Source organism: Seriola aureovittata, chromosome 4 (genome assembly GCF_021018895.1).
Source record: "Seriola aureovittata isolate HTS-2021-v1 ecotype China chromosome 4, ASM2101889v1, whole genome shotgun sequence".
Lineage (NCBI taxonomy): Eukaryota > Metazoa > Chordata > Actinopteri > Carangiformes > Carangidae > Seriola > Seriola aureovittata.
The window spans coordinates 8,019,124-8,045,458 of record NC_079367.1 but is presented as its reverse complement, the minus strand read 5'-3'; the positions used below and the strand labels follow the sequence as shown (position 1 = coordinate 8,045,458).

Below are 26,335 nucleotides of genomic sequence, written 5' to 3'. Positions count from 1 at the left end.
TTTCTCTCTCTCTCGCTCTCTCTCTCTCTCCCTCCCTTGCTCCCAGGCTGTGATAGGTGTGAGGTAACTTATTTGCATGATTTGCCGATGCCTCTTAACTGCTTTTCTCTCTGCATATAGATGTGCGGATCAGATGTGGTCTCCCTATATGCGTCTGTGTGTGTGTGTGTATGGTATATAATTTTGTGTAATCAGTATGTGGCTATGTGTTTGTAGATGCATTGTATGTGTGTGTTTGTTTGCTCCAGTTCTGTGTGTTTTAAATAGAGAGTTAGCTGATATTATGCATGTCACGTCACAGCCAATTAAGCCCCTGCTTACTGGAGCCCCTTTAAGTGTGATTTTTCACAGGAGTGAGTGTGAAATCTCAAGGATTGGATGGAAATTACACCAACTCTATATTCAGAGACTGAAACAGCCTCCTAACTCCTCTCATCTGAACCAGCTTCTCCAGGTTACCCTCCCAGTGAATGTACTTCAATTCTGGCAATCTGTGTTTGAACAGTTACATTCATGGGAAAGAAAACTGAAAACAACAGTCTGCTTTTTTGTCATTTGGTCAAATAATGATAAACTATTTTGAGATGAAACAAAAAGTGGATTAAAATTCACGGACCAGAACATATAAATATACACTACCCATTTTGGATACATGCAGTCACCATCCCTATTAAATTAACAAAATAATTAAGAATAAGAACCACTGGTCTGTGTTTTTCCTCATGCTTCTATCTTTAGTTTGAAATAGCTTGCACACTATAGCTCTCACTTTCTGCACATCCTTACAGCGCACAGTATCGAAGTGCTATTCTCTGGACAGACCCTCCTGTCTCCATACTTGGCCTTGAATCTGACCCTGTGTTATCATAGCAAGGTGTTTATGATTCTCCCTGGGAGCTATCGTGGGATGTGTTTGAAGCTGTGTAGGATTGAAACCTCCACTGGGTTGAAAACGATCCTTGGATAGGCTTATGGCTGAATCGCAGCCTCTCTGGGATTCATGTGTGAATCTGAGTGTGTGATGGGGAGATAACTGCAAAGTGGAACTGACTGTCAGTTTGTATTTTTAGATGGCAAGTTTGTTAACAATCTCCCGTCCATGTCTCTCACTCTCCCCTATCTGGTTACTCTGTTTTGCAAGTCTTAATATCCCACCAGAGATGTGAGATGGCAAATAGATGAATGGACCTGCAGCTTGTATTTTTGTCCCTGCTCTTTTATTTTTTTTAGAACATTTTTTGTCACAATGGCTAGACAAGAATAAAGAAATTTCCAAGCAGCTTGAGTCTTTTTATAACAAGGTGAAAATGTACCTGTCATAATTTTCTGCTTTTTAATTGTGCCATATGTGGCAGGAAACAGTGTTGTTATGAAACAGGGTGTTTTAAATAATCCCACTCATCTGGAAGCTGTACATTTTTCTTGGCTGCAGAGTTGTTGTCTGACATGAGATATCACCCAGCTGTGCCTGTCGACCCAGAAGTGTGTGTGTCTCTATGTTTGTGTGCTCGCCCCTGTATTTGTGTGTCTCAGTGTTCGTATGAGTGTGTGTCTTTGTGATCTCTGAGTTTACAAGGCATAACCTTGTCAAATAGGGCTGCATCATGTGCTGATCATCCCCCCGTCTGTCCCCAGGACAAATATCTCCCTCTCCAGCATTTTGTAAGGCCTCTCTGTCTTCACTATGCATTGGGTTAGGCGATTTGTCTTTGCATGTCTCAGACTTTGTAAGAGTCTGCTTGAATTCAGTTCCCACTGATGCGATAGCCGCTGTAATGTAGAAAATCATCAGGCAGGTGACTGACATTCGCTGTGATGAGCAGGTTACACATGCGATATCAGCTACTTTCATTTTCTTTCATGGAACCTCTCATGAAAGCCTTCTCATTTAGCTTCAAAATCACTGCTTTTCTTGCACATTTTTGTCAGCCAGCTGCTTCCCCAGACACACAGGTTGGCATTGGAACAAACCTATAGTGTAGAGATATACTGCACCTCTCTGTTGCTTTCCTTTTGATTAAGTGTAAAATATGTCTGAGCACAATGTCTATATACACCCTATGTGCACCTTTAGAGGTTGCATGAAGGAAACTTTGTTGTTATGAGAAGGCCAAAAATCCAAATACATATTTGGCTTATTATGCTACGTATGAACTTAAACAAAACACAACAAAAAAGACAACTACACAATATCTCCTCGTGCTCCCCAACCCCCATTGCTGCCTTTTATCTTCAATGCAGCTTATTCTTTGTATGGAAAAAAAATCTGCATCACCCCAAGCGGAATCTCAGAGAATTGGTTGATACTAATTGATATTCTAAACTTGCCTGTCCACCCCTGAGGCAACCCCGTCTCTATTAAACGATACAGGATAACCAACAAAAACTTCCTTTCTTGTCGATCTAAGCAAAAATTTTTGGAGCGCACCACCATGAAGAGTGAGGAGTTCCTAGAGGACGAGCTCCAGAGATGAAAACAATTGATTTTCTTGTCTTTCTTTATTCTACTTCATATCAGAGGCAAGATATTAAGGGATGATATTCACAACTGCTGTTGGTAGATGACATTTGCCTGCTGTTCTAATATTGTAACTGTATTATACTAGACACTGTACATGATGTAAAATGGACAATCTTTTCTTGAAAAGCACTGCAGTGACTTTTCTTTCTCATTATACCAAACATAATTTGCCATGATTGTTGTCATATGGAATTCATTATAGTACAAGTGATAAGTGCTGACATAGTGGTGCAACAACAGAGAGGCACATCTGTGACATCTGTGTAGTGTGGGCTGTTCCTTGAGCCAGTTCCCTTACTTTACACTTGCATAGAAATTGCCATATGTACTTCCACTGAGCATGCTGATTACCTGAGTGTATGATTAACCAACTTTGCTCCCTGCCAGAAGGAGCCAGCCTTGGAACTCTGATTGCCATCGGATAAAGATATAACACGCTGCGAGGGAGAATAAAATTACCTCCCTTCCCTTCCCCCTTCTTAGTACCTCCCCCAAGTCATCTCCTTGGCCAGGCCCGGAGCTAACACCATCTTTCTAGGACTATCCCCAAGACAAGATGTGGGTACGAGTTTCAACCAAGGTCACACATTCATTTTCCAGGCTGTGACAGTTCTGTGGTACAGATATGGGTCAGAGCTCTCAGAGTGTACCTGTACTACACCTTTTTTCTCCCTGACCCTGCGCTGAAGGGCTTTAGGAGGAGCAAGAGGAGGGGGGGCTAAAGTTATTGTATATATATATATAGTCACCATTTCTCCAGAGATGTCTCAGTGGAATTCCAGCATAAATTTAGACTCTCTTGCTCCCCACCAACATTAAGTGCTGAGTAGAATCCGCAATGATCGTTCATTGATTCTGCAGCACCATGTGGAGGCCCATTAAATTGATCGCGATGGCAGCAATGGGAGCAACAGCATGCTCTACACTAGTAGATTTCCTCTGTGTCACTGTCACACCTCACAAGTCTGTATTTTACAGGTGAATGATGCCTATAGTACCTAGACTCATCGGTTTTCTCATTATTTGTTAATCGCTTAGCACGCAGACAGCTAAGCAATCATGACTTCATTAGCCGCAGTCCCCACATGGGATTAATGTGAATGGGAATGAGAAAACAGCAAGGCAGAGATGCACTTTGGTACCATTTACATCACTTGCTAAAGCACAAAAACACTGTATATACTTCAACTATCTTCATGTTGTACTGAAGGCTCCCATCGGACAGACTCATGCAGAGTTGAGCATCTCAGCCAAGATTTCTTTATTCCTCCGCTGTGGAGAGTGGTGAATAGTGATAATGTTGGCCGTCAAAACACATACTGTCCTGGTTTTATTCCCATTGTCTCACTTATAATGAATAGACAGCACAGTAGCCAGCACAGAGTGTGCCTTTACCAGCCTGTGTCTTCCCTCAACAATGAATCCTGCTCTTTGTTTAATGACAGTATATTATTCTCTGCTATTGAACCTCAGACAGCAATCCCCCACTATCATTCTTCTTCAGACCCTAATAATCTAACGTGATCATATTCAGATTAGTCTATGCAAATATTTTCCCATATGACATTTTCTTTACTGTATCCAATCCAAAGTTAGCGATCAAATTAGCTTATAGGCCTGCCAATGCCCTTTGCAATATATGTCAGATAAAAAAAATGATGTGAATTAAACATAAATTAAAATATGGATGTGATAAGACGGATATGCATTGCTTTCCTTATAAGAAATATCAACCAGAGACATTTTCACTGCTGGGGAAGTGGGGGGATGTGAAGAGATTCCATTTGAGAAAATCGAAAGTTCTTCAAATATCGTTAAAGATGAACGCATGAATCATTCATAATGTGAGCCTCTCTGAGCATGATGGGTGCCTCATCTCTCCCTCTATCTCCCTCCCTCGCTCTGTCACTAATTCACTCCCTTTTTGCCCCCACATTTTCCCTGCCTCCTTTTCTCAAGACACACACACACACACACACACACACACACACACACACACACACACACACACACACACACACACACACATTAGTGGAAGGCTATCTAATCCCCCCCCCCCCTTTTCTGTTTTATTTTCAGTTTATTTTCTGATTTATTTATTTATTGCTAAGAAAGTCTGGAAGTCATTCGGCTGTTCAGCAGCTACAGGGACTGTTATCTATGCTGGTACCACAGATGGGGAAAGTAAATGCTAGATAAATGGCTGCACACTCTCCCTCTCTCTCTCTCTCTCTGTAACAATAGTCAGACAAACTGGCCTTTTCCTCTTCCAGCCACACACTGCTCAAACTGCAGCTCTGAATGTCGCTGAATGTCTTTTGAGAAAAGGCCGAGCCAGGTAAGACAAACCATAGTTGAGCTCTCGGTTCTGATCCAGAAAAAGTTTACTCTGCTTGGCCTTTTAAGTTTTGCTGTTTAACTCACATCTAGCTGTTTCTGAAGTTTAATGTTGTATATTGTGCGAAAAAATAGAATAACAGCTTTAAGGTGACACCACATAGGACATCCCTGTGTATGAGCCTTGGAGTGCAACAGATATGCATCCCACAATATTTGTGGCCCTGTCACATTGTCCTCCCATTTTGATTTAAGATGGTCAAAAGAGGGTGAGGCCTAAAGCTGTGCTCAGTAAGGTCTTTATAAATACAGTCCCCAACCAGTTGGTAGGGGAGTGCAAGAAAGCTTTTAATTTGAAGGTACCTGAAGAAATATGCTAAGGAAAATCAAATACTCTGATTTAAAAGAAAATAGACAATAAAGGAAAATACTTGAGGTGGTCTTTGACAATTTGGATTTGTGAAGTGGTTAATATGAAATTTGAATTTTCCAGATTACATTTAAAAAAACAAAAAAAAAAACACATCTAAGCCTGAATGCACTGCCATCCCCTGACTTTCGATTCTGCCCCCCATTGGGTAACCACTGAGGTCACATGTATTACTGATTGGACCTTTTTCAGGTCAGCAGTTCTTTCGAAAAGGAGAAAAGCGGTAGTGTCTATGTGTACTTTATGTTAGTTGATTCTTGTTTTGTTTGTGAAAGTGCATGTGCAGTGTGTGTGAGAGAGAGAGAGACAGAGAACGGTGCAGGGAGATTTGTTAAAAAAAAAAAAAAAAAAAGACATGCCAGCAGCACAGCCAGTTAGGCAGACAGAAAGAGACAAAAATGAGAAAACCCAATGACATCCTTCACAGAAATAGAATCTGTAATAGTCACGCAGGGAAATCCTCTGGAGGTTTTTGGAGTAAAAGCGCAGAAAGCTCTAACTCGATATGGACTGCTATGTTCTAGTTTTACGAGCAGCACTGACTGAAGAGAAATATTTCTGCAAATGCACGTAAATGTTTGACTTAACGTCCACATCTGCCACTTGTCACTTGTGCTTTCTCCTCGAGAGTGAGAGGAACTAATGGCAGCCCTTGTATTCTTTTCATTCCCTTAGACATCATGATGTAGACAAAAAAAAAATCATGTGTGTGAAGTGCAATGAGGCAGCATGTTTTCTACAACAGATAAAAAAGAATTCTGGGGATTTATCCCTTGCTCTCTGTATCATCCCTAGATCTTCAGAGAGAGCATGTGCACCGTGCCAGATCGGTGTTGCATGATTCAGTTTATGGATGAGCTTAATCCCTTTTATCCATATGTCATAAGGCTACAGCATGAAACTATATATTGTCCTCACAATCTGTTTCACCCTGTATCTTCTGGGTGTCGAATGCAGAGCACAGTGCAAAATAACATTGACTTAAACTGATTTACACAAGATTACACATGCAATATTTACGGCGTCTCTCAAATCATATGCTCGTGCACCAGGGTGCAGCACAACTCATTTCCTCTGAAGGCATTTAGCTTAAGGATACAACACTTGCGTGATAGTTAACCTGGATGATTTACGCATTGGTTGAGTTATCTTTAACAAATGAATTTATGTCTCATTAATAATCGAACACAAAAACATTAACAAGCTCTCTCAGGCTCTACCTTAAAATTTTCTTTTCCTTTAAATCTATTAATGTGAATGATGTATGATGTGAAAAGGTCACAAAAAGTTCATCCCTCGAAAAAAAAAACACCTTCCATTACAATGAATAATGTTTTCCACATCCATGCACTTTGCAACGACAAAAGTCAGCAGATACTGTTGCAGTCAGGGTCAAAAACATTTGTTTTGTTTGATGTGTTTGTTGTGTTTAATTGTGTTTATTTGAGTGTGTGTTTCCTCCATCACCAGGAGGCAGGAGGTTTATTCGAGCAGCTGGAGTCTGAACGCCCTCTGATGTGGCACTAAACTTTAAATTACAGACTTTCCTGGCCACATGTACTGTGTGTGTGTGTGTGTGTGTGTGTGTGTGTGTGTGTGTGTGTGTGTTGTGTAGATGCGCGCTTGTGCATGTGTGTGGTTTTTCGGTGAGGGTCTACACAATAGGCATGCAGACTAAGAACTAACCTGCAAATGTGAGCAATAACACCATAATCTATATCTGTGTGTGTGTGTGAAACTTTGGCCTGTGCGTGTATGTATGTGCGTGTGTGTTTCCTCCCACATGGTCCAGGTGGCACGAGGAGGCATCCCTTCCGGCTTCTACTTTGAACACACATACAGACAAGCTCACTCCGGTGGATGACCGCACGTTTCTACGGATGATTAGATTACGTAAGAAAACATTGCAGAGCCCTAATAGTTGGTAAACCCAGATTACGCAGGATTATCATCCCTTTTGCTCCGCCTCTGTTCTCCTGCTGTGTGTGTGTGTGTGTGTGTGTGTGTGTGTGTGTGTGTGTGTGTGTGTGTGTGTGTGGGGAGAGTGGATGACAGGGATGAAACAGGAGGCGGAGGTTTGGGGAAAGGGGCAATGTGTGTGGGGTGGAGGTGGTGGGGAAAGGGGGGGGGGGGGGGGGGGGGGCAGTTGAATGATGCTGCAAACACCAGAGCCAGATGGGACAGAACCCCTAAGCAGCTTAGAGTCACAGTAATCATGCAGGCTAAGTTGCCATCAATGGTGTATGTGCATGTGTGTGTGTGTGTGTGTGTGTGTGTGTGTGTGTGTGTGTGTGTGTGTGTGTGTGTGTGTGTGTGTGTGTGTGTGTGTGTAGATACACGCTTGTGCATGTGTATAGTACCTTATACATTAGACCGGTGGCGCACAGATACGTGCTCGTGCACAAACGCTGACATCAGAGGATGTAAGAGAGAGAGTGAATAAGAGACGGAGCAAACATTCTCATGCAATCAAGATATTAGAGGAGACAGGCAGAGAGTGGGAGGGAGAAGCTGCAAGTGGAGAGATTGTGTTAGTGGTGTAGGAAGAGATAATGGAGACGAGCAGGTCAGAAAGGTGGTATTATTCTGTCCCCACGCCAATGAGATATTATGGAAACAATGGAGTGGGAAATGACACTTTGTATGTCACGTCACACGGATATCTGCCTCGGGGGATCAGGAATCAATGGCTCCCTTGTCAATAGCAATCAGCTCTGAATTTCTATATAAAATTGATCACTGGGGGTCAACAGAGCAAAGTAACATCCACAGATTTCCATAGATTCAAGAAAGAGCAAACGTGATAATATCGTAAGAACCTTTAAAATATGCACATGTATGATGCATAAACACATAAAGAGCACTCGTGTCTTTTCAAAGCATTTCTGTTGTGTTCCTCCCCGCGCAGTGAGACAAGAGACGGTTTAAAACCACAGAAAAAAAGCAAACTGTAAAACCCAGGAGAGAAGCTTGCACGAATGTATTTACCTACATGAATATTCAATAATGGGGCTGCAGCACTTCACAAAGGGAAGTAATCACTGATTTATTTATTACTGTTTTTGACATGCTATGCAATTATGCCACTGCAGGCAAGCTGTTGGGCTGCTCTCTGCCCTGCCCTAAAGCTTTGTGTATATCTGTGTGTTTGTGAGTGTGTGAGATGGCAACGGTTGGGTTTATAGCTCTGTTATTGATTAAAGTGGATCAATAGTGATGATTGTTCTGGTGCGGGCATAATAATAGTGATCAGTGAGTGATGGATGAATGATATGCGTGCTTTCAACTCTGCAATCACTTACTTTGTTCCATTTTTAGCACCAATCCTCTCCACAAGGAATCAGTCATCATTAGTTTGCGAGTTTCTTTGTTTCAGTTATTTGATTCAAATATTAAAATCAAACGCTGCTTCTACTTCGTATCACTCACCTCACCTTACAATACTTTCACTGTATCCCCCACTACTCTCTCTCTTTCCCTGTCTTTACCTCTCCTCTCTCTCTCTCTCCAGAGAGGAGGGTGCTGACAGCAAAGTCCCACTCTCTGCTCATTGAACATTCAGCCTAGCTTTTGATGGCATTAATTTGAATGTAAATGATGCTATGATGGAAACGCTTTCATTGGCTCCAGCACAAAAAATTCCACACAGCGATACCACCCGCACTACACCCCCTGATGTCTGAGCCGGTCCACACAGGGGGAGAGGAAAACAACAAAACACCACAACAGTATGCAGCTATTACTTTCTCTGAAGCCATTAACACCCGCGGAACATAATGAAATTACATTGTCACTCAGTGGAGTTAGTCGATGATTTGATCAATAAACGTCTTAATTCTTAATTTGTAATTTTAACTCTATGCCAGTGGGGTCATTTGTGTCATGACTAATGGCTCTTAAGGGGGGGGGGGGTGGATGAAACAATGGAGCACGTTTTGTGCAGCTGAACTGCAAATGTACAATGTAAGATTTTGAACTAAAGGGAAATGTAGAATTAAATGCACGAGATGAGGAGGCAACAAGACGAGCATTAAGATTGAAAGAGCAAAGTGTATAAAAGGAGGCTTAATGAAAAGACAAGTTACCGTTAATGAATGCTTAATTACAAAATGAAATTCCTTCTTAAAACTGGAGGTCGACATCTGAGCTAAACAAGAGAAAAAAGCTCTGTGTAGATCTGGTCAAACACTTTATGTGCTCAGAGGGAACTGAATAAAAGTTGTTACAGGTGGAGATACCGGTCCACAGTGCGGAGGTGTGATCCAAAAGGATGCATTCTCAAAAAAAAAGGAAAGGTTTTTACAGTGATCAGTTTCCCTTGTTTGTGTCATTGAAACAAATGAAGCAATATAAACATGGACTTGGTTGAGTCCTGGTTACATGAAAACCAAAGGTATTTTTATCTGATAGACAAGGGTTAAGAAAAGAAGAGACTACAGGCCACACAGTAAATAGATCCATGCATTTATACCGTTCTAAGTCTATGTTAGAGCCATTTAAGATCACATAGATCCACAATTTATATTTGCCAACATGTGCACTCGACCCCTCTCCCACTAATCACTCAATTTTATTAGGTAGCTCCAGCTTTCTTCAAGTTCAGAGGTCTCACATGACGTTCACCATTCTGCGTCTTTTACACTCTCATTGATTTCCAATCTCCTCCCAACGTGAGCCATCGGCCCGCTCACCCCTACCATCGTAGATCACCCAACATTAAGGCTTCACCTTTTATATCTCTACTCTTATTTCATCCTATCCCTTACAGACACCTCTCCCTTTACGGCTCTCTCAGCCGCTCTGATTTTACACTGATGCCTCTCTGAATTGCCACTTATCTTCTGCTGTGAGAAAGACAGTTATATTTTTTGAAGATATTTCTTAGTATGGGAGAGGTTTTTAAAGATTCATCAGCCTTTTCGATCATGCGAGCATCCGCCTTCCTTGATTCCTCCTCTTTCAACTGTACGGCCTGGGCGTAGATGTGTGTATCAGTCAAGATGTCACTTTGATGCTTTGTAAATCCTGCTCCTTTCTTTTGACTTTCCTTAGATGGAGGTATAAGAATTTCATAATATCTTTTGGAAATCTTATGCATTCGCTGTTCTCTCCGGGGCTCTTGGAGACAGGAATAGACTGATGAAGTGTGTGACTGCCTCCACAGTAATTATGTGATGAATGCGTTCATTCTGTGTGTAGCCCCGAGCAGCGAATAGCGCAACTGATTATTGAGGGGTGTGTTCTTTGTGTGTGTGTGTGTGTGTGTGTGTGTGAGAATAGATAGACTGAAACAAAGAATCTCAAAGAAAGAGGACAGCGTGTGTGCTATTAACACTTCTTGATTCTGCTGAACTTTCACCCAAAACTGATGTCTCCGCGAATGAATCATTGCAGGTTAGAAACTCCTTGTAAAAGTCTTGCTCTCCAAAAAGGTAGTCCATTTAGTACCACACCCCACCCCCCAGAAATACTGAGCCAACTGCCAGTTTGCCATTTCTATGACTACACCATTTCTCTGTGCTTTGAGTGAAACGTTAAGGCTAACATATCAAGCCTTCAACATTTTAAACCCCCTTAGCTGGATGTTAAGCTCCCATAATAATACCACGGACTCCCTGTCCAGCTCATATGGATTTTCCTTCACAAAGGGGGGATATAGTGCGAGAGGCAGAGGGTGACAGAGGCAGAGAAACAGAGTTGAAGAGATGGATCATTGAAGGATAATGGACAACAGCTCCCGTATCTAGCCCCTGAACAGACCTACATTACTGTAAGCCTCCAAGGGCTGGGCAGTAGCAAACATACAGTATCCGTGTTGTATTTGGAAGACCTGACAGGTGGGAGCGTAGTTGTGTTGCCAACTCTCCTCTTCCTGATATACAGTTGTAGAATGTAACTAAGTACATTTATTCACGTGAAATACTTAAGTGTAATTTTGAGATGCTTGCACTTAAGTATTTTCATTTTCTTTTTATGGTAAATTTTATAATAGCTTGTGATTATCCACTAATCACAAGCTTGATGGTTATCCATATCCCATACTGATGATTAGGCTAACACCTTGCGTGGTAGCTAACACTAATATGTATGTGTGTGTGTGTGTGTGTGTGTGTGTGTGTGTGTGTGTGTGAATGAATGAACAACGGGCAAATCGTAAAGTGCATTGAATAAAAGCACAATATAAGAGTCCATTTACCCTTTACTTCTATTCCACTGCATCATACTGGAGTGTATCATACTTTTTATCATACATACAAACAAATGATGATATCGCCAAAGATCAAACCAATCAACAGTTATGAATAAATGAATGTGTTAGACGGGGTCCCTCTTAAAGACGGGGGCCCAGGAATAGTTGTTAATACAACAGTTACTTTAAGATTTTGTTGCTATTGTCGAATGAAAACCACATATTAACAGTTTTGGTGATTTTGAAGATACATCGGAGGATTGCATGTTTCTGTATGGGTTGAGAAAAATTTTTTTTTCCTTACGCTAAAGAAAACTGGTAGGAATGTTAGAAAACTAAAAGCAAGGCTGTTTGCCTCAGCTCATGAAAAGTTGACATTTAGATGATGCATAGTTTGCATTGGACGGTGACACTGGGCTTTAGTGGTGCGTATTACCAAACAAATGTGCAATTCATCAAATGACAAAGTCATTGCCACACTGTTAACACACGGTCAGACTGCAACTTAAACATGAATGTAGCAGTAGTAATCTCCTGTATGAGACTATATCACAGGCAGGAGCCATTCTAATACACAATGAGTACTTTGACTTTCAAAACATTTTGATAGTAATTCTGCACTTTTACTGACAGTAACATGTCTAAGACTGGACTTTTATTTGTAATGGATTATTTTACATTGTTATATTGGTACTTTACATAAGTAACTAAATATTTCTCCCATCACTGGTAATTAAACAAGGCTCTCATACAGTCTTTTTACAAGTCTCACAGTCTCACATGACCACACACACACACAAACATGCGCACGCACAAACACACACACACACACACACACACACACACACACACACACACACACACACACACACACACACACACACACACACACACACACACGGCCCGCCTCTGAGGCCCAGGACCAGCTCACTGCCTGTCAGTCAGGCCCTGAGGAGTCTCGGCGGACCTTCATGCACACAAGGATGTGCAGAAAAGATCAATGGGCCTGCGTTTATCAAGCAACATACACCCCCCTCCCTCCCACACACAAGCACACACCTCCACCCCACCCCACTGCCAACCCCCCATCCCCACAACCAACTCTCTGACCTGTACCTCGACAGCCGACGTAGTGAAGGTATTGATTTCCTCATATTAACGCAGTCTACATGAAAAGCCCTAGGCAGCAGAGGAGAGAAGAGGAGGAAAGGAAGAAAAGGAGGGAGCTGGGGGAGATAAGAGGAGATAGGGAGGAGGAGGAGGAGGGCAGGAGGAAGGAGTTTAAAGCAACGCCTGGTGCCTCTGATACTGTACATCATGCTCAGAAAGATTCACATGTCAGATATAAGCAAGGCCTTAACTTCAGTACATGCTGTGGCCTTTGAAATGGTAAAAAGCAAAATGAAAAGCTTGAACTTGAACACCACATCTCATACAACTGCTGAAGTTGTATGTGATATAGTGTGACATGCATCTTCTGAGGAGTTAGCGGGTGGTAGTTTCCAGTTGTAATGAAGCTTACAGTATGGACATTACAGTAATTGTTAATATTTAGCACAGAATGTGAATTGCTATTTTACCCATTTTTCCAGTCCAGCCTTCACCATAGGGAGGGTGTAGGTAGATACTGATGGAGGTGGACACATATAGAGTCACCAGATGTTTATTTTCATTTGCCAGCAAGGAGCTCACAGGTAGGATGTCCTCTAATGTGCACAACCCAGTGAACACACCTCTTTATAAGTGTATTTGAAACACACTGTAGATATGGATAGACAGTGGAGCAGTGTGCAGAACTGGTTCCAGGATTTTATAGAGATGTTTTGAAACCACCATTGGACTGCATCATGACTGCAGTGAATCCAAGGCGACCAAAGCCTACTACAAACCTACCAGCCTGCCTTGAAAGCCTACAGGTGCTCGACTGTCATATTCAAAAGATTAGATGCAATTTTGAAGGACTTTGACTACAAAAAGGTGACTTTGCTTATTCCTGGCTGCAGTTGTTTCCACTGGGTTTTAGAAAGGCCTCACACAATTCTCTTCACCTATTGTACATGCATCCCTTAACCAGGAAAACATGACATACACCTTGATATAATGCTGCAAAACCTTTTGATTTGTCACCCTCTCATTAGTCAGGTTAAGACTGTGGCTAAGAGGAAGCTGTTATGTAATCAGTATTTGACTCCGGCTTGGTGTGGATGGAAGAATGCAGTCGTGTTGTGGTGTTTAAAACATTAGTGTGTTTGGAGGTGGAGTGGATCTGTCCACTATGCCTAATGGGCAGCACGTGCGGCTCCTCATTCATCAGCTGTTACTCTCTTCTGCCTTCCTTCGCTCCCACTGTCTCTTACACGCTTTTTTCCCCTGTCATGCACGCACACTCATTTTCACTCATTTTCTCTTTTCATTGCAAACTCTCTCTTTGTGGAGGAGGAGTAGGAGGCATGTTTGCCAGCCATATGGCAGTGCCAGGGGCGTCCGGAGCAGATGTGCTCAGCATTGGGGCTCTGCTCCATCAAGCACATGCATAAACACACATGCGCACACACAACCACACACACACACACACACACACACACACACACACACACACACACACACACACACACAGAGGCTTACACAGCGCCTGTTACCAAGGAAGAGGTCACTGACTGACAACAGCATTATCTAACTCCCAAAGTGCAGCCACGCCGGCTGCAGGAGTTCCAGTGAGGAACCTCTGAGTTCTCAATGGGATGCTATATTAAAGTCAGTGAGTGCCTCAATAAAAATGTTATTGGGCAATTAATAGTTGATATGTAAAAGTGCTGTTTCTGACTTGAAGTTGTAACCATCTAATGCTAAAAACACAAGAAAATAGAAACCCATTCATGTGTATATTTATAAGCGCAGCTCTGCAAAAAGTATTATCTTTGTGATGCCTATAGGTATGTCTCAGTTTCTCAGACAAGTTAAGTGTAATGATAATTAAATGTTGCATACAAACTTTTCCACTCAGTCTTTTAACATATGAGTGCATTGAAAGCTGGTCAGCTGTTCAAAGAGTTGATTTTGACTGATCAGACTGTAAGAAAACTTCTCCTCAGCAATCAGTGTGGTGCTTTTGACTTGTTCGTTTCCTCGCTGTCTGGGAAAGAGCCCTTGTTGCCCGAAGAGAGCTGACTCAGCGTGTTGTGTGTTGATTTCTTTTTTTTTATTATTTTTTTTTTTAGAGCTGTTTTTTGCTGAATACTAGAGGAACGACGGAGGTGTGTGTGTCTTCGGGATCGGTGTGTTAGTGCAGTAAAGTTTCCTCTGAATGAAATGGCATGTAAATTTGACCAGTGTGCAGAATGAGAATGTAGGCTGGTTCCCAGTGTTTGCTGAGCCAGCATTTGACCTACATCAAACCTCCAAACACAGAATAACTTAGAAAGCATCACCATGCTGGTCAACACCTAGACACAAGCGCACATCAAAGGGATTGTTCAAAAAAAGACCACAACTCTCCACGCAGAAGCACTTTTTTGAGTTTTCCCACAAATTACCATTTCAAATGTATTTGAGTTTATTATTTACATCTGATTAGTAGAAGTAGACCAGAGCCGGTTGAGACAGAAATCAAAGCAGATTGAAGGAGTGCAATAATGATTGGTGTATGGTGTGTTCTTGTATGCCACTGATGTTTTTGTAGTCCATATAAGGCCATTTCCATTTGGAGGTTTCAGCTCTGACGTAATATCGTACACATTATTTGTTATGCAAGGAGGAGGCTGAGCTTCTCTGTTATTGGAAATGCTTATGTATTGTCAATCAGGGAATGAAATCGCATAATATGTTCTGAGTTCTCATATGACTTATCTTATATGTGTATTTGCCATCCACATGTCAGTGCACTATTTATAACCCATGCTTATTTATACAAACAAACAAAGTCAAATGTCTATTTAAAAAAAACAAACAACAAATCCATGTCTGTCCCCTCCCTCCTCTGTTTCTACATCAGCTGAAAAAAATGCATCAAAAGATGACTGTGCTGATCTATAAATGGCGTCACTAAATGAGACAGCAGAGTAAACAAAAAGGTTTTTTAAATGAGATTCAAATGGCTTTTTGAAGGGAATCAATAGCTGTTGTTATTTCTTCTCTAAATAACAACATGCATCACTTGGCCAGTCGTATGTCATGGCAGAGTCAGCTGAGAGCAGCTGTCCACGGGGAGATCACAGACCTTTGTGACACTGGGGGGCAAAAAAGTGCAGGGGAAGCGTGTGTGTGTGTGTGAGTGTGTGTGTGTGTATGTGTGTGTGTGTGTGTGTGTGTGTGTGTGTGTGACAGCTGGTTAAGTGCAGTCACTCGGTTCTCAGTCCTTTCAAATATAGCACAAGTTTGTCCAGACTGATCTTATGTGTGTAAGAATATGTGTTATGTCAAAGCAGAACCTTTTTTGTTGGAAACTGCAGGTGAAACTCAGTAGGGAAAATAATATTTAATAATAGCATCACACAAATACTTCATATACTGTATTTATCTGCATTTGCCCAGACAGTTGGCCCCTACCATTCAAATCTTATATCTTACACTGTTCTGTGCTATATAGCGTAGTTGGAAACACACTTACTGTAGGATCAGCTTCTGAGGTCAGACAACAACAACAACAATGTGGAGCAGGGTGTTCCTATAACAGAGAACATCGCTATCAGCAAACATAGGTTAAAGTAAAGTTTTATAGAAACAGTGATAATAGTAAAGGTCCAGTTTTAATACTCATATTTTACTTCTCTCAACTTTGTATCTGTTAAAAATAAAGATTTATCTGAAACAAAGCATTTTTTCTTAAACCAATTGAAAATATCTGAAATCAACTGTGGTTCAGGACTTTGCTCAACCCCCCCACTCGCTGCTTCCCTCTGATAGTGCACATAAGTGGCACTGAGTTGAGCGAGGGTTCATTGTGAAGGTGAGCCACACAGGGACTCAAACAGAAGATAAATCATTACAGGCCCTTATTGCTGGAGAACTGTACTGACCAAATCACCCGCAGAAGCGCTGCTGCTCCCAGGTGGCCCGGCTAGTGTTGGTGGGCTTCATTTGGAGAGCTACTTTAGAGAAAGAGAGAGGAAGAACGAGAGAGAGGGAGAGATCAAACCAGGCAGAGTGAGTGGGAAAAGAAACAAAGAAAAGAACAAAGACGGGTAAGTCAATGCAGAGAGGGGGGAGCAATCTCTGCCTCCAAGCCAATTACTAACTAAGGGCCATCAGACAAGGTTACCTTAGGCTAACCGCTAGTTCCAGGAATACTCCTCGAGTATTATCAGCTGACTGGTGCTGTGAGGCTCTGGCTGGCTGACTGAGAAGCTTAGACTGTATTTGTGTTAACCTGTGCCGTACAGACAGTGGAGAGAGTGCCAGTAGTCTGGCTTTACCTGCAGACATGCAGGACACACCTTTCCACCACACAACAGTTTCAGGGTCCATTGGTGCAACATCTGCAGCAAACTTCAAGCATATACATTTGGAAGAGTTTTATGGGGAATTTACCTCTACAAACCAGTCTACATAGGTGTGTCTTTGATTTATTTAAGGGTAAAATACCTGATGCAATTTATGCCATGAATTCCTTTAGTTGACACAATGTCTGTGTAGACTGAAGGCACACGTTGTGAGAGTGCTGCAGTTTTTATGCCCTTGATCTTGCTAACTCTCACCTCTATATCTACGTACCAGATGTGGAGATGCCCTCCGCTGCTTCATTTGGACGCCTTTGGCAGAACCAGGCTATTGTCGGCCAGTGAAAAGGGACTGGAGAATGGCAGCTGCCAAATAGCAAAACAGAGCCCCTTGCCAATCATGTCATCTTACTGGCAGATCAGTATGCTTGCCAGGATGTTAGATTTACGTGCAGACACTATGACAGGTTTGCCAAACATACAAGTCTGCCAGGGAGTGGGGTTACTACACAGAGACAGTATGAAGGCTGCGAGGTGGCTGGTGGCTGACAGGAACAGGGTCTGACTCTTTGGGGGAATCCAGGTCTGGTTGCTCAGCTGTCATTTAAAACAACATACAGGACGACATGTGCTGGCAACTTGCAAAACAGCATGTTTTATTTAATTATTTATTTTGGATGCAGTATGACGGATGGCGGCAGTATTTTAGATTAGGGCTGTATATTTGTGATTAGTGTACTCCACTGAAGTTGGTACTTGATGTTTTTTGGACATTGTGTGTGCGTGTGCGTGTGTGTGTGTGTGTGTGTATGTGTAGTTGTGTCCAGGGCTGCATGTGCAGAGCCATCTGTTTGCTGCTTTAGCAGTAGTCTTCCAGTGCCCAGGCTTATCTGTGCACGAGGGCAGTGGCCTACTTCAACCTTCTGCTTGCTCAGTGCACACAGCGAGCACACTGGTTTGATCACCCGTCAGCTTGTTCACAATAACTTTCCCTCTGTTCATTTGCATTAGCAAGTAACCTTCGGCTTGTCACTCATAAATGGAGATCTTTTTTGTTACACAGTTACTCCAAAATAACATTTATTTTCAACTTTTTTGCAACAGTAATTTGCAAAACTTCCAATTATGTTTCTACATTATGTTAATACGTTACATATTTGCTGCACAATTTCAGTTGCATCCTTGCATACTTCTGTCTAACCAGACTGTATTGCTTTTTGTTATAAAATGTATTAAGATAACGACTGTGTTTGGATAATATTGCAAGTTTGAGTATTGGATGGTGGGCTAATCACACATAAACAGTCAGCAACAGCAAGCTGCCTCATGAGGAGCCAGCGGGGATGTGCTGCTCCTCATGTGATGTACGCTTCTTTGTGTACAGCATGTGACCAGACTAAGTGCGTATCATTTATGTAATGTAAATTAGGTCAAACATCTGGTTTGTTACCATGCTTTTATCCTGTGCATTTGATATCGTTGCAATGCAGCGCAGCGTAATCTGGTTAAGGTTTAGCCAAAATGAGAAAGAACTAAAACACAATTTGACTCTCAAGTCATGACTGTGAGACTGTTTGTAAGCGAAGCTGTGAGCAAATAGAGTGAACGATGCTACATGCCATAGCTTGTATGTGGGCTATAAGATCTTGCATTTATAGTAGCAGTGCATTAGGAGTGCAGTAAGCTGGACTAGTCGGACTCAGTACAGTTCAGAGGAGAGTATTAAGCTATGTAGGCTAGTCAGTGGGCCCTGTTCGGGAGTTGGCTGTGGCTAATAGGTCAAATGGGATGGGCAGGGCAGGGGATGAGGGGGAGGATGAGCAAGAGATTTTTAAGGCTCTTTCATTGGATGAGGGTTTGCTGGATGGGCTGAAGAGGGAAAGGAAAGGAAAGGACAATAAGCTGACATCATCATGCGAGTTCCCTTAAGTTTTTTATATATCACTTCATGTACCAACTTGTTGCATACACACATTATTGTTGTCAGTATTTTTGAAAATAAAATGATGATAAAATATGCACCACCTTTGAACTAGAACAATGCATGCAGGCAGACGCCGAAGAGTTTTTTTTTTCAGCTTTAGTTCAGCCAGTTCTGTTGTTAGCAGTGTTTGTGTGCTCTGAACACAGTAGACAGACCAATGTTTGCTTCTTTGTGAAATATGAATGAGGACCTTTTATAATGTGGCCCCTCTGGACCGTGGTTATAAACAGGCCTGTCCTAAAGGTTAAGTTTGTTTACTTTGATGTCTAACATCCTTTTGCAGGTTTATCTAGAGAAAGTGAGTGTGAGGTTATTGCAGTCAGATGTAGCTTGAGTGGTTAACAAAAAGACTATATGTAACGTTATATGTAACATGTAGTATCAACAGCTTGGCAGGAAGTTAGACAGTATAGTTTGCTTCACATGCTTACATTTTGGAAAATGTGCTTATTCTTTCTTGTCAAGAGTTAGTTAAGAAAACTGATGAACTGATGAATCTGGCCTTTAAACATGCAGCCGTATACAGCAATATGCAGCCAGTAAGGTTTGCATAAATAATGGAAAGAGCAGGGAAGAAAACAGCGAGCAAGGCTACTGTCCAAAGCTAATAAAAGAAAACTCATTAACTGACACATTGAAAATGACAATTAATGGTCTTGATTAGGCCACTCCACCAAGTAACTGTGCCCAGCCAAGTGATGTTCTAGCACATTAGCCCCCATCAAACGACTTGTTGTTATTATGCGGCTTTGTTTTTGCTGTTTTGATTAAACGTGAGATGTAGGTGGATTTTTTTCACCTTTGGACTGAGGTGGCTGAGCTCTTTACCGTTGCCAGTCTTTACGCTAAGCTAAGATGAGCACGTGTCCTGGCTATAGATAATGGGTAGATATGAAAGTGGTATTAGTCTTCTCATTTGACAATGTCTATTCCATGAAAATCTTTTAAAATCTTAAGATAACTGTGCCAAACTACTATTTATACATTAGAAAAGATCTATACAATTTCCTAGTCAAACACCATTACAGCTAACAAAGCACAGACAGAGATTTAACACCCTTTCAGGATGAAAAATGAGTTGGTTTGTGACTTTATTTTTACCTCAGCAGTGCTTTGAGCATGGTGCTTGATGAGTTGCTATTGAGCAGCTGGGTACACAACTATGCCACCTGAGTTTCACACGGATGTCTTTGCTCGCTTGTTGGTTCGCCTTGGTGCCTCACAGGCAGTGGCAACATCACAGGGTCCGCTACATACAAGAGCACAGCTCATCATGAAGCCCCCGGGTCTTCAGGAAGAGAATGGGACACAGAGCTCCACTTGTGTGTGGGCGCAGGTGTCCGGGCACATGAATCCAAGTGTAGGTGTGTTTGTTTCATTTCATGGTATTATTATTATTATTATTATTATTATTATTATTTTATTTTGTCCTTGCAGTGTGGAGGTAAAAGAATTGCAATTGGCATATGAGTCTGAAAATAAATTCTAAAAGGATGCAGATTAAACATGAAAAGTGATCAGAGCTGCCAACTGTCATGCCTGAAGCAGTAGATACATGATTTTATGCTGAATCTCTCATCGCTCCCTCTTACTCTTCTGCTCTCACTTCTGAAGAGGTCTCACACTTGGAGAAAATGCAGCCGACAAAAGGTGGATAACACACATGAAACTGACCGATGTTGCTATCTGGCCTAAACCTGAATATTGGAGGTATAGTGTGCAAAATTGGGTTTAAAACTAAATACTAAGTAATTGAGTGTAAATTTGAAGTTGAAGAATCCAGAAACTTTAGTTTTTTTAGTTTAGTGTCAGAAAACGATGATTTATTTCACTTTTATATATGTATCAGTGTGTGTCCTGCTGTCCCTCTTATGTCAGACTTTTAGCAACATCATCAATCAACTCACTTAAACAGTATGTATGTGTGTGTGTGTGCATGTGTGTCTGTGTGTGTCCCAGCCCACCCAATGAAGCTGTGCCAGAGGTTCATCACATCACAGCATCAGGGGCGTTTGTTTGAAACTGAAATAAAAGTAAAGCCTATGAATAAAAGAGCCACATGAATAAAAAACACAGGATGCAAATGACTTGCCACGCAGGGATTGTGTGTGTGTGTGTGTGTGTGTGTGTGTGTGTGTGTGTGTGAGAGAGAGAGAGAGAGTGAGAGTGGAAGTGTTGCATTCACCCTGCATTTGTTCCCTATCCCATCATGGTTGCACTGAGTGAGTGAGCGCACACACACGCGCACACACACACACAGAGACAGGGTTCCATGCTCTCTGAGGTGTATGGTTTTCTTATGCATTAATCAACAGCAGTTTTGACACTTGGCTCTCGAATGAGGGGAGAGATTGGTTTTCACAGAGCCACGCTGTTGGTTCTCTCCACTCCACAAGCACTTCTAGCACTGCCTGGGGTGACTTTATCAATTAGGCCTCTCTGGAAACAGCAGCATCCACCCTCTTTCTTTTATCCTCCATTTTTCTTTCTTTTTGCTTATTTGTTCTTCCTCTCTCTACCTCCCTACCTGACTCCTGTCCCTCTCTTCTCATGGTGCATCTTTCTCTTGTCTCTTTTCCTCCTCGTCTATTACTGCTCAAACCTTCTTCTCACACTTCACACTGCTTTCCTACTCTATTGTCTTTTACTCATCTATACTATATCCTTTCTCACTTCTTCCCTCATTTTTCGTCATTCCGTTGTCCTTTCTACTCCATAAAAACATAGGATCACCTTCCAAATGTTGAGTAGCCTATCATTTATCCCAAGTCTGTGATTGTCAGTGCCAGTGAAAATGGCAGCAAGCTAATGGAATAATGTATCAAAATAAGAATGTGAAGCTTTTTTGTGTAACGTTATTACATAGTTAATTGCAGGTGGTGCTCATTTCTTAATTATTGACAAAAAAATGCCAAATGAAAAAGACAACAGGAGATGATAGGGTGCTGTTTTTAAGAGAGAAACAGTTTCCCATTTACCTCTTAAGAGAGTCTTATCTTGACAGTGTTCCCAAAACCACCAGGGAGCTCCTGAATCTGTGAAGCTCAGTTAAACTGATAACTTGCCAGTTGTCTAAAATTAGCAAATAGTGTCAACAGTTAAGTGTTAAATTTCCAAACCATAATTTAAATAGCTTCTATAGTCAAAATATTTTCGCTGATTTGATTCTGGTCAGTGGGCTGTTGAGTTAAATTAAGTTTAATCAATTTGACTTGACTAAATTATCTCAAAGTATTTATCTAAAGAGCATATAAAAGTTGTGGAAATAACATCCCACAGTAATGTAATAAAAGTGACAATGCAGCGTTTATCTACTACAGGTATATATAACTGTGGGCAGGAGATGGTCAGCATCAGGGAGAGCAAGCATATTGAGTTTTTGCTATTTCCTGTCAGTCAGACTGGTCTGGGACCTGCTGAGTTGCGCCTCGGGGCAGCTCAGGGCTAAAAGTGAGTTTTTTTGACAGAAAAACTGAGAGACTTGGAGTGTAAATCCGGTGAGATGGACAGCTCATTTGCATCACACCTTTGCACTTAAGCTGGGAGATATGATGAAGACTGCAAAACTCAGTGCTACACTCAGCCTTGGGCAAGAATAATAAAGAAAGATGTTAGAAAGGAGCAAAACAGGGGGAAATATAGTAGCAACATCTGTATCAAAACCTGGCCTGTCTTTGGCACTATTTCCCCAAATCAGTTTACTTTATTCTGCTGGTGATTAGATAATATCAGTTACCCAGCACAGCCACAGTTCCTGCTTTGTCTTTGTAACGTCACTGCATCATATTTTATAAATATTTTATACATCATACTGTGGTGAATACATTTTTTATCTGGGTGGCCATATTTGACAATGAGTGGCTCACCATTCATCCCTCACATATAAAACACTCTACAGTCTGTATTGTGGAAGAGTGGTTGTCTACCGGACATGCTTCATGAGCAGAGCTGAAGAGCTGGTGTGAAGCTTCAGCAGAATTGTGTGCAATAATGAGGCAACGCCAAGCAATGCCTGAGTGTAGTTGGGGTCTTTCACAATGTGTCCCTAAAGGGCTACCATACATGTCACCAATGACATATACTGATGAGTTTGAGTATGTGTGCATGCTAGTGGGTGGTATGTGTTTGTGAGTCAAGAGGGCATGTGTGTATATGTGCACGCTGTATGCACTGTATGTGTGCATATGTGAGCTAGTGTGTGTGTGTATGTGTGTGTGTGTGTGTGTGTGTGTGTGTGTGTGTGTGTGTGTGTGTGTGTGTGTGTGTGTGTGTGTGTTCCTCCTTGGTCTTGGGAGCTTACAGGCTCTGTGCGCAGAGGTTCCCTAATCCAGTGTTTTGAAATGAGCCCTCCAGCTGTTGTGGGGTTGAGAGACTGCTGCCTTGGAGGAGGCTTAGAGATGATAAGATGCTCCTTCTATCTTCAATTCCTCCAGGATATTTCTTTCTTTCTTTCTTTCTTTCTTTCTTTCTTTCTTTCTTGTGTTTTGCACATTTAATATCTGTGTGGTCATGAGCAGAAACTCTTAGACTGATCTCATGCTGCCGATACAATCACACATTCTGTTAAAGTTGTAACCTTTTATATTTCTTCCTCCTCTTCTCTGTTAATCCTCCAATAAGAACAAAGGGTAGATTGAGTCTGTGCAGGAAGTGAACATTATGCACACAGAGGATAGAAGACAATCAGATTAGAGTAGTGAGCTAAGAATTTCTTATTTATTGTATTTCTACTGATGGTCTGAGATTGTAGATGTCATAAGAGTGATGAAAGCTCATTAGCTGCATTGTGACGTACATGCTGCTTAATGCGCGCAGTCTTATTATTTAAGCAATTGAGTTACAGTGAGGACCTGCTACTGTAAATGATACATATTGACATTCCAGTGGAATATAATGCCTTTAAGTGAAATTGCTTGCATAATTTATGGGACTTCTTTTCATGAATATATCGCTTATAAACCACAGCTGAGCGGAGCAGTTCATGCGCTGCCTATCTCCCTTTGTGCCGGCAGTGAGCCTTGGGGCGTGTGGTGTCTGCCAGCAGAAGGGGAAGCGTAGGAAGTCCAGCAGGTTTCAGACAGACAGAGAGGTAGCAACAGGCAGTCTGTCAGCTAGAATGTGATGGTGATATGCAAAAACCCAAATTCGGCAGAATTTAATTCTGAAATTGTCAGCAGATGGAAAATAAAATAGAAATAATACAGATAACTTGGTTTTACACACACACACACACACACACACACACACACACACACGTATATATATATATATATATATATATATATATATATATATTGTTGTGCAATGTTGGGATTTCATTGCTTGCACTTGACATCTGGGTTGACTCCTACATACCACGCACATGCTAGTGGTTTCTGTGATTGGCTTATGTCAAGATCATCATCTTACATTATCACTAACAAGGACGATTCACAGGACATGATCAATTATCTGTAATCATATCACTGCCATCATCCTCCTCACCATGTTTAGATAAGATTACTTCCCACTGGGCTTTTTGGACATGGATACATGCTTGCGGGGGAAATCTAACTTAATTTAGGCTGTAATGTCTTTAGCTGGTCTAGAAATAGGATGCAGCATGTACATATTTGTCTCTGTGGGTCTGTTGTGGCTGACAGCTCAGTCCAGATGAGGAAAGCAGCTCCTTGGTTGCTTAGTTTGAGATGGTAAACATTTGTTGCACTAGAGAACGTGCATGGTTGTTTAGTACATGGTATACGCACAGGAAGCAGTGAATAGTATTCAAAATAACCATTACTATCCCCACTTGTCATGTTCATTTTGTATGTATTGATACAGCCTGCATTCCCATGAAAGCAGCAAGAGGCAAGTTGTTTTAGGAAATGAATAACTCAAGAGACAGCCGATCTTGTTTCTCCATATAACTATTACATATTTCATGTGATCCGTCATAGTGTGGTCTAGATGTTTGTTTAGCTGCTGAGAGCATTTCAAAAGATGAGCCTGGTTCAGATATCATGTTTGTTTTGCCGTATGAAGATGAAAAGGCAGCTCAGAGAGGACGCATTGAGAGATTAAACATGACTTTTTGCTTTTAAAAATATATTTAGGCGCTAGATGGCAGAGGTTCTGCTGATTATTATTTCTTGTATTTATAGACCTACCTCTGTTCTACAATCCAGCTTCTCTTACAAACTGCAATGATTTCTAGTAGAGATTGTACAAAATGTATTTGTTGGGAGCTGTGATTGCTACATTTAGATGTCTTCTCTGCTCTTTCTGTTCTTTTGTTTTGTTTGTTAACATCTTGGTACTGTATGTGCTTATCTATAAGACCCTAATCACTGCCTCCTTCCTCCTGCAGTGTGTGTGCGGGCGCTCGATGTGACGGTGTCCCAGAGCAGTATCCAGGTGGCCCGCGGCCAAGCAGCTGTCCTGCCCTGCTCTTTCACCACCAGCGCTGCCCTCAACAACCTCAACATCATCTGGATGGTGATACCGCTGTCCAATGCCAACCAGCCAGAACAGGTACAGTTCACATCTCTTATGCACTCCCAGTGACAGACTTGGTTTTTTTCAGCAAAAAAAAAAAAAAGCAGACAGTGAGTGCTGGATTAAAGAAGTGTTACAAAACAATATCCTTGGTATTTTGACTCAGCAAAACAGTTTGATTAGAGTATTGATGTTACGCTTGTAATTATGCGGAGTTCAGATGTTGAGTCAGTAAACAGGCAGAGCTGCTGTGCACTATTTTGAGACACACTGAGAAGACTGCTACTACTCTGCTACAAGCTGTATGCATCTAACTTATGTTCTAATGCACCATTACTGTATATGCATCATGTGGATGGCCGTACTGCTTCCCAACACCAACCTTTCAGTCAAAGCAGGTACACACGACTTTACTCTTCATCTGTAGTAAGGTGTGCTCAGATGCAGTGCAAAGAGAATGTCAGAGGTTGCACAAATGCATAGAGAGTCAGTGGAACAATCCAGCGACAGGCGAATTGACACAGATTGAGGTAAGTGACCCAAATTAAAATGAAAACACATTTGTTCTAGTTTAAAAACTTGAGAATTGAGAAATTAGCACAATGCATCCACAGAGAGGATCTTTGGGGCTTGAGGGACCTCCAGTGCAGTAACAAGACAGTAATGGCTCTTGCTCATGGTGATTATCACTAAAGAAAACCCATGCTAGCATGCTATATATTTTGGCACATGCATGCCAAATGTGCAGTGCAAAAATACAGACTGCAAACCAATTTTGTGCAAATACAAAGACATGAAATTTCTCTTTCTGGTGCATCTGAACGCACCTTTTATTGGATATTTGTGAGTTATATAAGATATAGATATTAGATACATAGCTATAGTAATATACATAGAAGTAAACTGAAGGTGTGTTCATAGTCTAGATAACTATCACTTTTCAATCTCTGTTGTCGCCTGC

The 26,335-nt window shown here is 41.6% G+C and overlaps 1 protein-coding gene across 1 annotated transcript in view; it reads left to right on the top strand.

Moving 5' to 3' along the window:
• igsf11 (immunoglobulin superfamily member 11) overlaps positions 1–26,335 on the top strand; it is a 92,537-nt gene that overhangs the window by 50,644 nt on the left and 15,558 nt on the right. Inside the window, exon 3 of the mRNA XM_056375001.1 lies at positions 25,247–25,410. Within this exon, the coding sequence (XP_056230976.1) occupies positions 25,247–25,410 (164 nt within the window). The remainder of the gene's footprint in view (positions 1–25,246; positions 25,411–26,335) is intronic.